At 42.9% G+C, this 15,792-nt stretch overlaps 1 protein-coding gene across 1 annotated transcript in view; it reads left to right on the top strand.

The window, feature by feature from the left end:
- Positions 1-15,792, top strand: part of adgrd2 (adhesion G protein-coupled receptor D2) — a 129,993-nt gene that overhangs the window by 100,940 nt on the left and 13,261 nt on the right. The window contains exons 20-22 of the mRNA XM_033619824.2: positions 8,020-8,061; positions 8,200-8,253; positions 8,455-8,602. Of these exons, the coding sequence (XP_033475715.2) occupies positions 8,020-8,061; positions 8,200-8,253; positions 8,455-8,602 (244 nt within the window). The remainder of the gene's footprint in view (positions 1-8,019; positions 8,062-8,199; positions 8,254-8,454; positions 8,603-15,792) is intronic.

Here is a 15,792-nt window from a genome sequence, read left to right as displayed (position 1 = left end):
AAATAGGCATCCTTGAGGTTGTTGATCGCAAGCCAGTCGCCTACCTGGACAGCCTTCTTGACCTTGGGCACTGTCAACATTTTGCACTTCAGGGGCCTGAGGAACTTGTTCAGCCCCCTGAGGTCTAAGACAGACTGAGTGTCCCGTCCCGCTTTGGAACAAGAAAATAGTAGGAATAAAACCCTGCTGCTGATATTCTCCCTTCAAATCCCGAGAGTGCAGATGTCCGAGTGCAAAACCTTCCTGTGCTGGTGGTCTGCAATGATGGAAAATGCAGCCACACTTGTCAGAGGAGGAGCACTTCGGAACTGTAAACAATACCGCTGGGTCATTGTTGAAACAACCCATGGGTCTGCCCCCAGAGCCTCCCATGCCACCTAAGGGCAAGGGAAGCCTGGGGGTTATGTCACGTCAGGACTGAGCCGTGGCTCTGGGTGGCCCCTGGCCACTGCCGCATCCTTGGCCCCTTTTAGACTTGCCACGCCATACTGCATCCAGCCAGCCCTGCAGATCTTCCCAACCCCAAGCAGGCAGAGTTTGCTTGAGCTACTGCAGCTGAGGCCGCTGCCAGCCCTGACCTTGCTTTAAGGTGCCTGATATCTCCTTAACACAGTGATGGGCTTCCTGGCCCTGCTGAATCATCATGGATGCGTCAGGCCCAAACAAGGCAGATGGCTCAACAAGCAGTTTGAGTAGATACGCCCTATCTTCTGGCTGCAGCATGGACTGTGACAGCCGCCTTGCCACCCAAAACACTTGCCATAGCACTTCCAGCCTCATCCTGCTCCCTCATAAGCTTAGGAAGAAGTAAGGAGATGCGTTGTAATTCGGCTATGAGATCCACATTACACTCCTCCTACAGGGACAGTATGGCACCTGTGTTTGCCAGCTGTGTCTGGACTGCCATGGCTTCATGCATTTTTCCCAACAAGCCATCCATTACCTTGCAGATTCTACAATTTGCCTTGCCCAGGAGGGACTTTGATGGAGCTGCCAAGGCAGCCAGAGCCTGATCCATGGGGGGCAATGGTCCACAGCCTATCCTCCCCTGATTGTCAACTGCAGCCATATGACCGAAGAGCCCCCACTGAAGACAACTCACTATCCTCAAGGAGCCCAAGGCCAAGAATGTCTGCTTCCTCCTCCAACTCAGGGAGAAGGGGCTCCTTTCCAACCCAGGCCCAAGAGCAAGGAAGTTCCCATGTGATACAGTCCGCTCACCACCCACTTATACTATAATAGTGGAGGTGGAGGGGCACACTTGACAGGCCCCTATCTCCCACTACTGGACACGCCAACCAAGGGCACTTAGTTGGCTGCGGGCCCTGAGAAGGGGCTGGTGGACATCTGCCAAATGAATGGCAATGGGCTTCCCTTAGCCTTGCAGATATGCAGAAGCAGTTCATGCATGAAGCCGAATTATCGCGATTGGCCAATGCATGCTTGATACCAAAACATGACGCACAGTAGTCATGACCATCCTCTACTGGCATATTAAGTGGGGCCCTACTGGCTTGCCATTGTCTCTCTCTTCTTTTCTTTTCTTTTTTTTTTCTTTGAGAGTGACGTCACTGTAGGGCGACCAGAAAGTGCACTTTTTAGTTATAGCAACAGCACTGCTAACTTTCTTTAATAGTTTCCCTGAGCCAACAGATGTGAGTGTGGCCACAATATGGATTATTTTCTTTTGACACTGGACAGCGAGACACTTCTCCCGGAGGGAGATGTGTTTTAATGAGGAGATGGGAAGCTTACGCAGGTGCTAACCAAAAACCAGCTACACCTCATGGTTGCTAACTGTGTAGGTAAAGCACTCACCGCCCCCCGACTCGGTCGGGTTCAAGCAGGCAACTAAACCCCCAAGAGCCACGAGCCAGCAGCGACCTGCTAGAGGGACGCAAGTCAGGCTTGAGCAAGCTACTATGCCTCAACCGTGTGTAAACAGACAGCTGCAATACATGGATATGGCACCCCTCTCAACTGTTTCACTCCTTATTGTCAGAAAGAAGAAGAAGCTTTTGGCTATCCTTGAGAGGGACCTGTGAAGGCCAGCTCTCCAAAGGTAAGTGGATAAGACGCTAAACTTATCTCTCTTTTTCTTTCTTCTCTCATGTTGACTCTGACAGGTGGAAAGCAATGAATCAGTGGATGCATGCACATGGTGAGGCTTTTATAGCCTGGCGCATGCGGACCACATAAAGTGGTGTGTCTTAAAGATGGGCATGATTCCCATAATTATGATATAACTACTGGGTGGGAAGATAATCTTGATACAGAACGTAACGTTTTAGTGATGCGTTTGGGAAGTACTGAGCATATGACTGGATAAATGAGACAAGTTCTGCTGTTGTTAAACGCGGTCCCTATTTACTTAAGTTCACAAAGAATGTTCACCTTTTTTAAGATTCTCTGTTCAGGAGGTATGTAAGGAAAAAAAGTTTTCAATGTAGTTGATAGACAAATGATTATTTTGTGGTGAAATATTCCTTTAACAGAAGTTTTAGGTTAAGTTTAGTTAAGTTAAGTTAAGGTTAAAGGGATAGTGCACCCAAAAATGAAAATTCAGCCATTATCTACTCACCCTCATTACGGCACCCCAGACTAACATCCAAGAACACAAAATTGAAACCACAAAATATCTCCAACATGCTCATCCGTAGTGATCCAAGTGTCCTGAGGCCCCGACATAAAAAGTTGTTTCTTAAAACATCATATGAACTGTTTTCAGCCTCATTGTAGCCTGTAGCTCTGACTGCTTCTCTGTGCTCCGCTCACGTGTACGTGCTTGTGCAAGACCAGCGAAAGCATGAGCTTTGCTCACCCATGTTTACATCACGTGATACGTGCACCACAGGGAGAGACAACAGTAACCACAGTAGTTAAAAGATAATTTGCACTACGGTCTTTTAGCAAAGGACAGCCCAACATGTCTGAAGACTTTGAAATTGAGGGGAAACAGCATTTCTTTGTTGAGCCGTATTTGTTTGAGCCCAGGTATATGGACGCGGAACTCAGGCTACTGAACGAAGCAGCGGCTGCAGCTCATGAGCCTCAGCCAGCCGCAGAATACCGGAGTCGAGCACTGGAAACCTGGTGGTGTAGTAGTTTCAAATGCAAAGCAATGCCAACGGATGAGGAAAGTCTTTGCTGCTCAGACTGGGAATTGGCGATGCCTGCACTTGAGAATCTGGACATCAGTACTGACGACTGCTGCTCTTCAGCAAAGCTCATGCTTTCGCTGGTCTCGCACAAGCGCGCACACGTGAGCGCAGAGCACAGAGAAGCAGTCAGAGCTACAGGCTACAATGAGGCTAAAAACAGAGTTCATATGACGTTTTTTCGAAACAACCTTTTATGTCGGGGCACCCAATCGGAGACAGAAGTCCCGACTATGTCACATCAATCTTGTGAAGCTGTATTTTGCTCGTGATACTTCGTCTATTGTGTGTGTAACATCTCAGGTTGCTGTGGAAGGGAAGGAGAGTGAGGATGATGAGGTTGGGTCAGTTGAGCCAGTTACCGCTAGGCTTAAGAACTCCAGCACCCTGGCCAATCTCAGAGATTCACTGAGTCATCTCACCACAGAGCAAAGAGAGGATGTATTGCATCTTGTGGACCAGTGTAGTCCTCTGTTTAAAGATACCCCTGGTTTGACAAACTTAATAACCCACGATGTAGACACTGGCGAGGCAACCCCCATTAAACAACATCTGTACCGGATTAACCCCCAAAAATGGGCTCAGGTGAAACCGGAGTTGCTTTATATGGAAGAAATCAGTGTGATCGAACAAGGCGTAAGTGAATGGAGTTCTCCCTTAGTTCCTGTTCCCAAGCCAGATTTAACTGTGCGGCCTTGCATCGATTACCGAAAGGTAAATAACGTGACTAAAACGGATGCATATCCTATACCCAGGCTTGAGGACTGTATTGATAAGATCGTAAATGCACAGTATGTGTCGAAATTTGACCTGTTAAAGGGCAGGTAACTCTAACAGAGAGAGCAAAAGATGTGTCTGCATTTGTGACACCAGAGTGTTTGTATCGCTGTCAGGTTCTTCCTTTTGGCATGAAGAATGCGCCTGCAACCTTTCAGAGATTAATGAATTTGGTAACCGTTGGTTTGCAGAACACAGTAACATATTTAGATGATGTGGTTTGCTATAGTTCTTCGTGGTCTGATCACATGACACACATGAAACAGCTGTTTGAGCGTCTGAGGCAAGCGGGGTTGGTGATCAACTTGCCCAAATGTGAGATTGGAAAGGGGCAGGTCACATACTTGCGGCACCAGGTAGGCCAAGGTTCTGTGAGACCAAGGACTGCCAAGGTACAGGCCATTTTAGACCTGCCTGTTCCAAAAACAAAGCGCCAACTAATGCGCCTGTTGGGCATGTGCGGCTTCTACAGACGGTTTGTTCCCAATTTTGCAGCTGTGACCACACCACTAATAAATCTGTTGAAAAAGGGAGTAAAGTTTAGCTGATCCGCGGATTGTCAGAAAGCTCTGGAAATGGTTAAAGCCATCCTAGCTAGTAAACCGGTGCTGGTTGCTCTGGACTTCACTCTCCCATTCAAGCTTGCAGTGGACGCGTGTGATGTCGGAGTGGGGGCAGTGCTATTACAGATTGATGTGTCAGGAGTAGATCGACCTGTTGCATACTTCTCAAAGAAACTGAACCGCCATCAGAAGTGATATTCTACCATTGAAAAGGAGGCACTGGCTCTGGTCCTGGCAGTCCAACACTTTGAGGTTTATGTTTCTAGTGCTGGAGGTGATCTGGTGGTCCTCACTGATCACAACCCACTTACATTTCTGTAAAAGTTTAAAACATCCAGTCAGAGAGTGCTCCGGTGGAGTCTTATTTTGCAGCCCTATAACCTGACGGTTGTGCATTTGCCAGGCAAAGAAAATGTTTTTGCCGACACCCTGTCAAGGGGATGAGCATATGGATTGTGTTTGGGGACAAGTTGGAGTGCATTGTTGATGTACAGAAATGAATGTAGTCAAAAGACTGATTAGATTATATTTGCATAATCTTTCAAATTGTCAGTCATGACTCTCGAGTTATACGTCACTAGTTATTAAGGGGACATCTATATTGTTATTATAGTTCCTCTTTTCTTTTCCTTTTTTTTTTGTCTTTCATTTACGTTTTGGACTGGTTTCCACTGAGAAATAAAGGTACGGTTGAGCTGTGTGTTTGTTGACGTCACATCATTGAGGTGCGCACGCACCCTCTGGAGTTAGTTAATGAGGTGACAAGATTCAGGTGTGTGAGTGCAGCAGAGGAAAATATTTGCTGCCATGTCATGAGGAGTCGCCCCGATTTGAAAGTGCCGCAGACCACACAAGAGGACGACAGCCACACACACCCAGCCAAGCCGCAGACTCTTTGAGAGCGAAACCAGTTTATGTTTGTTTTCGGATCCATTTTAACTACAAAAAACTGAAATATTGGGAAGAGCCAGGATGGAGCTCACCGGGAGCCGCGGCCAGAGCTGCCGGTGCCTGGACTGACAGACAGGCCTCTGAGTGCACCTAGCCTGCGGACCTGGTAAGCTGGCCTACCTGTATTATTTCTTGTGCCTGGCAAACCAGTCCGCTGTTCCGTTCTTTCTTCCATTTGTTTCCTTCAGTGACACACTCCAGGTTAGGGCTAGCCCATCATCTGAGCTGTTGACATCCTTAGACTTGACTAGTCCGTTACAATTATTACGGACTTGATTAAACTTGCCTTGGGTTGTTTAATACCGGGTCTCGGTACGATCCCTGCCCAGGCGTTTGATTAAGTCTCTTGGTTGGCCGGTGATAGATAGGTTTCAAACTGTCATTATAGGCCGTCTGAGTGGCTCATGCCAGGCTCAAATCAAACCCACCACTGGTGATGTATGCATCGTCTCATTTGATGTTGCCCAATAAGAATCCAGAATGTCATCGCATTTTCATTTCTCAAAAGACACAGGGGTCAAAGCCGTGTTGACAGGAAAGAGGCAGAGGAGAAAACGCAAAATCACCTGGGGCAGTGTGGGCGGGGCATCAAGGCCACTGTGGCCTTAGGGCAGATATTTTTTTTCAAGGGCACAGGGCCAAATTAGGAGGGCACGTGGCCTCGTGGCCCTCATGAAATTCCTGCCCTGGTCCTAAGGCTGCTTGAAAGTAGTGGGGATAAGGAGCAGGCCTTCGTTTTTGTGTTTTCCTCGTCCCGGTGATCAGCACATCTGGGTGATGCTATTATATGTTGGATATGTTCCCATTCACATCCCCATCGACTGCAGAGCAATGCCAGCGCACAGTCCCATTCTTGTGCATAACTCTCTCTCCAGTGATGTTGCAGCTGTCCAGCACGCCGGGAACCAGCAGGTGGTTCCTCCACCTCTGGTATTTTAATTTGTGCTCGTCATAGTGACTTAATTGCACTCCAATCCGTATGTTGTGCTTACCTCAACATTTGTGTCCTGTGTTTCATATCATAGATCCACAAATATTTATCCATATTTCATCATTATCAGACACTGATCCTCCCTCTGCCTGACCCTCCCTGTGTCCAAGGCTATTCATTTATTTAAAAAGGTCTAGGCTATTTAATCATTCTTTATCATATTTTTCATTTTAATACAAAGTGGTAACCACTGTATGTGAATGCATGAATGAGTCAGACCTGTGCAGCACTGGATTTGGAATTAATTGTAATAAACTGGAGCTTCTGTGCTTTGAATACCTGCTGTGAAACAACATGACCTTCATCTATTTAAAATGTTTTTTTCTGAGGTCATTTTGGTCAAAGTAATGTGAAAGTAGTGTAATAAGTAACTTATTACTCTAAACGGAGAGTAATATTGTAAAGTAAAAAAAATTTTCAAATGAAGGTAACTAGTAATATGTAATAAATTATGTTTTAGAATAACTTGCCCTACTCTAGTTTCTAACTATCTTGCAACAAGCTAGCTTGGGATAGCGTGCCTCCCAGTGTGTCTCACTGGAGTAGAATGTTCTGGTTTGGGCGCTGTAGGGGCAGATAGCATGTTGCCCATTCCGTCATGTTGGCTGCCTTGTTGAGTGCAGTGGCACTGAGAACATTATAAAAACACAGTTTAAGCTGTATATTTTATTTTTCAAATGTAATAGGATAATTCAAAGTATTGCTCAGTTTGAAATGCGTACCGCACTGAAAACCTTGTATCAAATGATCCAATACGAATATTTGTATTGTTACACCCCAACAGAGGAGGTGTTTTCTTTACAAAAATGATGGTTAAATGTACCAGTATACTCTTCAGAAGTACTTATGATTCTCTTAAAGCAACAAGCTGACATTTACCTGCTGAGAAAGTTAGCAGGGTCTGAACTGCAACACTATGAATGTCTTCTAGGAGAGACTGTCTGAAAATGTGCACTGTTATCCCAGTATTTCAAAGATTATGGCATCCCACCCCTCTCTTCATTGGCAGGCTTTTCACACTGCCTTTGAGTGTGGCCATTGGGCACATTTACAAACCCTTCTGCCTTCAGACGTGGTCATGTACAAACTAGTTCTTTTCAAGACAACCCAGTTTTATGATGGGTGGACTACTACTAATGCACTGTGAAAGGATCACATCTTTAAAATGTCCCTACTTCTTCAGTACATCACTGGACATATAGAAGGTCAACAAAATACAATGTCAGAGAAAACACTTCTTCGAAACAACATGTCTGGTATAGATAGATACAATGAAAAGATCCAATTTGGATTCAGTTTAGCTAAGAGTTTAGAGATGCTCCCTGCTGAATTCAACTGAAGCTCATGCCAAAAGGGAGTGAAAAACCACACAGACTGAGAGCATGGAGAGATATTTTACAATGCATCATTCTCTTTTTGTTGGTAAAGAGAAAAGCAGAGTTTGACAGACAGAGTAGAATACCAAATGGACTTCATGAATGTATTGTTTAAAAAAAAAGCTGTGTGAATGTAATTGGAATTTATTCTTTTTCTATTTTCCACCTTTCACATGCCTCATGTGCCTCTCTCCTTTCCACAGGGCCTGTATATCTTCTTAGTGTATGCTGTTTACAACAGTGAGGTAAGGAGGCATTCAGTCCATTGTCAGTGCTGCTGCTTGTCGCCACTGCGGCAGAATATCAGAATGTATCTTTGTACTGTATGTGAGGCTGCCAGCCTTTGGACAAACCAGTTGGTGTAAACTCTGCTTCTCATTTAGGTGAGGAATGCCATAAAGAGGATCAGAGAAAAGAGAAAGGCCTTATCTTTCACGGTGAGTGAGTAAAGAGCACATAGCAGTGATCAGGTCCATCAGTACAGGAAAATTCCCTCTTTACAAATGTTAATTTTAGTAGACCTTTTGTGTGGGCAATTATTTGTTTAGTAGCAGTGTAGTAGACTAGTCCACATATTCTACTTTATGATGAAATCATCACTTTGCAGCACTTCTGATTGGATTGTAATGTATTTTTAGAACTGTTCCAAGCCAACCAGCTTCCAACCTTCCCAGAGGACCCCAATTACCTCCTGGGGCCGCAGTCAACCGACCCCCTCCAGTGCTGAGACCAGTGAAACCTCTGGACCCCCCAGCTCCACCTCCACATCACTGGTCATCAAGAATGGTAGGCTGATAACCTGTAGCTGCGTGCATGTATGTAAATGTATCAGCGAACACACACACAGTGCATTCACTGCGTACTTGATACGTGTACATTGCGTGTGCAACCATCACTGCGTACTTGCTTCGCGTGCACTGTGCGTGCATTCACCGTTTACTTGTTACACATGCAATGTGCGTGCAATGCCTGCACACGCCTAGACGTGTGGTTATTAGACGTGCGTGCGTTGACATGTCATGTGATCGCAGGGGTCAAAAGTGTCAGCTCGAAGCAACAATGCATCGTGTGACAGGTAGCATGTCATACGAAAATTATTATAAATTTCAATAGAATAAACTTGTCTGATTAACAATAACGTAAACAATAATAGTCTATCAAAAATATAAGTCAAGTCAAGTAAATTGATCATCTGAAAAAAGCCCATTTTACTGCGCTGAGACTCACATACTTGTGAATACTTGCAGCTTTATATCAAGGAAAAAATGGGTCTCATGAAATTGTTATATTTTTAATGTAAACTGTAAATGTATGTCTATTTAACGTTTAGAGTGATTCCAGCATATGGTAGTCTGAGTAGACTGTTAGCATTGTGACTGAAAATATTTCCCCATAATTTACAAGGAGTATTAGATTTTTAAAAGGTATCAAACTATTTGAATGCATTGCAGAGTAGAGAGTTTCACCCTCCTGGTCACAGGCTGAGGTGGATTAAAATGAGGTGTGTTAATTTAGCACCATGGACAGCTCCACGGATTTATCATTAAACAGCGACCTGCTCCACCTCAACCTGTGATATCCATGGATTTGGGTCATTCAATTTTAATTATTAATTAATAGCGTAATAGGGTACGGGCGGCCCGAACATACTCGGGCGGAACATACGCGGAACGGATTCCGCGGAGGTCCGCGTGGACTCAAAGCGGACGTCCGCAAGCCCTGTGCGCGCAAAGCTTAGATTTTACGACCGCACGGACTCCGCTCCGCGCACCAGTGACTGCTCGGCATGTATTTTTCACATCGCGGGGATTTTTCATGGACATTTTTACAGGAAACTACAACGCGGAAGTGCGCTCGACTATGAAAGCCCGAATGACTGCGGACATTCCTCGCGGAGTCCGCTCCGCTTATAGTACGCCCGAGTATGCTTGTGTCGAGGGGGCGGAGGCGTTGATCCGATCGCCCATCGGCACAACCCTAGCATACACACACACACACACCTGCCTGCATGTGTAAACTATGGAGACAGACAGTTTGCCAAAGTAATTTGATGCGTTCAAGTATTAATGATGTCATTGTGCGCTCCACTCACATGACGCGATCACACGTCTTATCAGTACGTGTGCACAGCGCGTTACAAACGCTACACATACACTACACTTGCGCACCTGAACGCATCAGATTACTTTGGCAAACTGTCTGTCTCCATAGTTTACCTGTGCAGGCAGGCGTGTGTGCGTGCTTCTCAAGAGTGGAATGAATAAATGAATCAAGTCGCTGCAGACATACGCGTGCATATACACACGCATGATTTTTTTTTATCTTTATTTTTTTCCTCACAAATCAGAGCCACTGACCACCCTTGATGTCTGGCTGTGGTTTAAAAATATTTAACTAAGATAATATATAGGCTACAACAGCCTAATTGTGAATATAGCCTATTAGCCTATTGAATTGGATCCTAAATGCTGCAAACCTCCATCTGTATGTTTACATTTTTTTCGCATTTTGCCCTTTTGCGAATTTGACTGTTTATGGAAACAGTATTCCTCTGTTTACCTACAGCAGCTGAGGAGGGTGTGTCGTGAGCCTGAGCCAGTGTTTGCGCTGTAGTAGTAGGTATATATGGGGCTAGTACATCTTTTTCCTCACTAATAATAGCCTACTGGTTCTCTGTTGGAAACAGCCGATGAAGTTTTCGTTAGCCGTTGCTATCCTGCGCACCTGCACAGCGTGGTGATGAACTGTCTAATTGATTTCTGTTGCTGTGCTGTCTTGTGGGCGGAGCACGGCGGAGTGCTCCTGGCCAGAAAATAGTCCCAATTGATAGCAAGGTCTGACGTAATGCGGGGATGTTTTAAAATTATTGAAATAGTCTAACAAAACACATGCATACTTTTTTGTAGCTTAAAACCTTTTGGTTACGTGTCCCCCGTACATCTTCAGAACTACTTTTTCTCCGGTAAACCATGGGCGATTTCTCAGAGCAGGAGGCTCGTTGAGAGTAGTGACACCATCACATCAGAGCTACAGATGGTCAGCGTTTCACACAACTGCATGTCCAAAAACCTGAACTATCACTTTAAGATGAAGTAGGCCTATTTGCTTGTTTTGTGGTTAATTATGCACATGATCCGTTTGACCCCATCATGCGGCCGTTCGTCCGTGCAGACAGGGTTATATTGCTCCTTAGATGGCTTGATTTAGTTATCAAAGTTTCATCCCCCCAGCTTGCTATGCTGATCAGACGTGCGTGCGTAGACACGTCATGTAATCACAAGGGTCAAAAGTGTCAGCTCTCGAAGCAACAACGCGTCGTGTTACGGACGTGTGACACGCAGCATCGCTATGCTAACTAGCTTGCTATGCTAATCAGTAGTGCGTGCGTAGACACGACATGTAATCACAGGGGTCAAAAGTGTCAGCTCTTGAAGCAACAACGCGTCGTGTTACGGACGTATGACATGTATATATATAGACTATATATATACTGTGTATATATATATATATATATATATATATATGCTATAAGTGTAGCCTATATATATATTTACACAGTATCTATCTATCTGTCTATCTATCTATCTATCTGTCTGTCTATCTATCTATCCATCTTTTTATTTTTTTTCCTTGTTCAGGCACTATTTTTCACACTTCTACAACAGATCATTTGTTAGCCTACTTGCTACTTGCAGCTTTATGTTGTTAATGAATTTAAAACATAAATTTTAAGGTCAAGAAAGTCATACTTTGTGGTAAAACTGTTGAGATATAAGCTTTTTAATTAGAAAGACTAAACAGGGGGAGGTCGCATATGTGTCATTTCGCTCGCTTCCTGCAGCTTGGCCTCCCTACTGAAATTCCACTGTTAAATGATTAATCGATTTATGATTGAAGATGTCTGTGTGTTTTACGTTGCAATTACGTTTTGTTTTGTTTTTTTCAAAAAAAAAAAAGTACAGTAGCCTAATTAAGTAGTAAGTAAACAATACTGATGAAGACCATGACCCGCGTGGGAGTCCCAGGGGGGTCTGAGGACTAGGGAGACCCACATGTTGTGGAACAACCATCGTCAGACCGTGCTCACTATTCCTGAGCACTCATCCTGGGCACAGAATCCACCAAAAAAGCAGATCTACAAACTCACCATCCATGGCACATAGTTTGATCGCATATGAATTAATGTATTAATTAAATATCACCCTTAAATAATGATATATTAAGTGGGTTAAGTCATAGTGACCTAACCATTAATTAATTAGGCTAATGGTGTGGACCATTAATTAATGATGAGTTAATGGTGAATTAATGTATGAGTTCATCATTAAATGTATAAATGTGAGTTAGGTCTACCTCAATATCTTAAATCAAATTGTTCATGCTATGAGGCTGATGTGGGCAATTGCTCATGAAATAGCCTTCACTGCAAGATAGGGCGGACATTGAAAGAAACTAGAAGAGTTGAACTTTCCAGCTGTGAGTTGCTTGTTGGAGCGACATCCCAGTGCTGAGAAATACAGCATTGAATTAACGTAACGGAAATCATCTGCACACACATTTGCCTACACAGGCTAGCCTACTTGTTTACATAACTTATGAACTCGTTTGCACAGATATAAAACAAATGGAGGAAGAACTGAAGTAGCTTTGTGATGATGCTACTCAAATATTTTCACACGTTATGAGGACAGATCAAACTTATTCTGCAAAGTAGCCTATGGTTTACTAATTTCCCATTTAACTGTTATCACAGACTTGTCTCTCCGTTGTATAAATCAAAAAGTTCATATCACTTTGTGACTTGCTGCATATCATAAATAAACAGCAGATCAGCCAAAGTATTTTTGAGAGATTTAGCTTTTAATCAACAGCACATTGATATTGACAGATTCCAGACAACCTCAGTTATACAGTTACATTAACTGGAAAGTGGTTTGACTTACTACAAAAAATATATAGTCAATAATAAAGGTGGTGATGTTTATTTTAAAGATATACATTTAATTTATCCAACAGAAGAAATTCTTAAAATGTACAGACCTTCTGCCTGAATCCTGTGTATTCTGCAAACTGACACAGAAACTATTGTTTATTTTTTTTATGAATGTATTTATGTTCAATTATTTTGGATTGATGTTGACAATTGGATTCTTTCTGTGGGGTTAATATTAATTTGCTAAAAAAAAGAAAAAAGAAAAAAAAGGACATTACTTTTTATTTGGAGAAAAACAATTATACAGAAGACATCTTTTATTTTTAAACCATTGTATTTTAGATGGAAAGTTTCATATCCACAAAAGCAAGTGGGCGGAAAGGAAACCCAATATACACCAGTTAAAATATGAACTGACCAATATGAAAGCCATCAGGACTTTGAATGTTTATGAAGGCTTAAAATCCTCTCTATAACTTGAATGTACTCACAACTTTGTATATTTGTTTTTATTTATTTACATTCGTGTTCATGAATTAAAATAAAATTGGAGGGAAAAAAACAGTTACACAATAATGAAAAGATATCCCGGCTGCCAGCATTTTCTGGTGAGATAGGCTATGTTAAACAGAAAGTAGTGGGGAAATGTCTGGAGGAACTCTAGAGGAAAGAGAAGTTGCAGAAGAGCGGGTTTCATTATAGAGCAGCTACAGTGGCAGTGGAATTAATGTAAGTGCATTTTCTAGAAAATAGCTTTTTTAAAATAAGAAAAGTCAAATATGAGGTGTTTTCTCATATTTGACTTTTTAAGAAGGCTCTTATTTTTTTTAGAAATTTAGTGTGTGACATTCTGAGGTGGTCTACTATCAATCTGAAGTGAAACCATCCTCAGGAAACGTGAGATTTCATTTTTATTCAAAATAAAAATGAAATCTCTATACAGTCTGGTATTATGGCACTGACTCACAAAACCCAGACTCCACCTTGTGGCAGGAACAGGCAACAACACACAGCACCCCAACTGCTGTGGAAATAAGTAGGTATAATTAGGTATAATAAATAATATAACAATTTCATGAGACACAATATGTTCCCCTTGATATAAAGGTGCAAGTATCCTATTATTATAGGCTAACAAATAATCTGTTGTAGAAGTGTTAAAAATAGTGCCTGAACAAGGAAAGAAAAGATATATACAGTATATATGTAAGGGATAATGTATAATGAACCGGTGAATACTGGGAAAATAACTCCCGACAGGGGAATAGCGGAGGGGTTCTGTTCCCCTGAAGGGAGTTGTTTTCCCAGTATTCACCGGCTCATTATACATTATCCCGCTAATTATCTGTTAAATAAATAATTTGAGACAGGATATTGATTAATTATACGATTTTTATTGATTTATAAATTAAATCGGGAAGAGAGAAAAAAAAAACTGCCGGCAACGGCTGAATCTCCTTGTCAGGGCAGCGTCCCTAGCAATGCTGGGCTACATAGCAACGGTCATTACACAGTAATATCAGACCTCTGAATGCCGCGACTGACCAATCAGAATACAGCATTTAATAGAGTGGTGTAATATATATGCATGTATGTGTATGTGTGTACATATATATATATATATATATATATATATATATATATGTGTATATGTATATGTGTATATATGTATGTATATGTATATATATATATATATATATATATATATATATATATATGTGTGTGTGTGTGTGTGTGTGTAGGTATACAGTAGGTATACCTACACACACATATCTATATATATATGTACAGTATATATGGACCGTTTCATTGCTATTCTGTTGCTAGGGCAACAACTTTGGTCCCTGTTTACTTCCTGTCAGCTTCTGCATTAACCTACACTCAAACAGGAAATACAAAGGGACCCATTTAGAATGTTTATGTTGTCCAGTTTAAAACGGTCTATATAGCCTATATAGTATATACGTGTCACACGTCCGTAACACGACGCGTCGTTGCTTCAAGAGCTGACACTTTTGACCCCTGTGATCACATGACATGTCTACGCACGCACGTCTGATTAGCATAGCAAGCTAGTTAGCATAGTGATGCTACGTGTCACACGTCCGTAACATGACGCGTTGTTGCTTCAAGAGCTGACACTTTTGACCCCTGTGATTACATGACGTGTCTACGAACGCACGTCTGATTAGCATAGCAAGCTAGTTAGCGATGCTACTGCTCCTGGGTCGATCCGAAAAATAGTTTCCCTGCACCATGTTGGAGGAATTTCTAATCACCGTCCAACATTTATTCATATTGTAGGCTAATGAACTGGGGTTGAGCGGACCGGTTGCCATGGCGACAAGTATTGATTGATTGATTGATTGATTGATTTCTGGAAGACGATAAGACAGTAATCCTAAGGATGACATGCTAAAGTAAAATACTTATTTCCAGCATGGTCCTTGGTGTTTACACACAAGAAACAAAGAAAAAAGTAATCAAAGACAATGCGTTCACCTGTGGATCTGACAGAGACTCTGGACTGATCATACACAGCTGGACTTGTTTGCAGGGCACGAACTGAGAAAGGAGATCCGAGCGAGTGACAGTTTGGCTCTGGGAAGCGGAGCTGCTGTAAAGTGCCCGACAAAGCCACCTTTATTGCATTCACGGCCGGGAGGGGGGGGCGAAGACAGCCAGCGTAGGTGGAGAAGTTCCGGGGGTAGGGTGGAGGTTAGTTAAGGACCGGGGAATTAGGAGTGTCCTCCCGCTTTCCAGCTTTGTGTGTGCAGGCGTCTGTCATGCCGTCAGCCGCTTGGTGTTCCAGCACTGGAACCTCCACTGCATACGGCCCGGTCAGACCAGCGCCACAAGCCTAGACCCCGGTGGAGGGTCTCCTTGATCCGGCCAGTTAAGAGTTTGTTTTAAAGTATGACATCTTAAGTGTTTTTGTTATATTTGCAGTCCTGTCAGTTATAGCCGAGCCCGCTCAAAAACACATCTTTAAAAAAATGTTTGACAGAAAATTAACCTGTTTTGTTGACCTTTTTTTGTAATA

Source organism: Epinephelus lanceolatus, chromosome 9 (genome assembly GCF_041903045.1).
Source record: "Epinephelus lanceolatus isolate andai-2023 chromosome 9, ASM4190304v1, whole genome shotgun sequence".
NCBI lineage: Eukaryota > Metazoa > Chordata > Actinopteri > Perciformes > Serranidae > Epinephelus > Epinephelus lanceolatus.
This window is presented reverse-complemented; position numbering and strand designations above follow the sequence as displayed.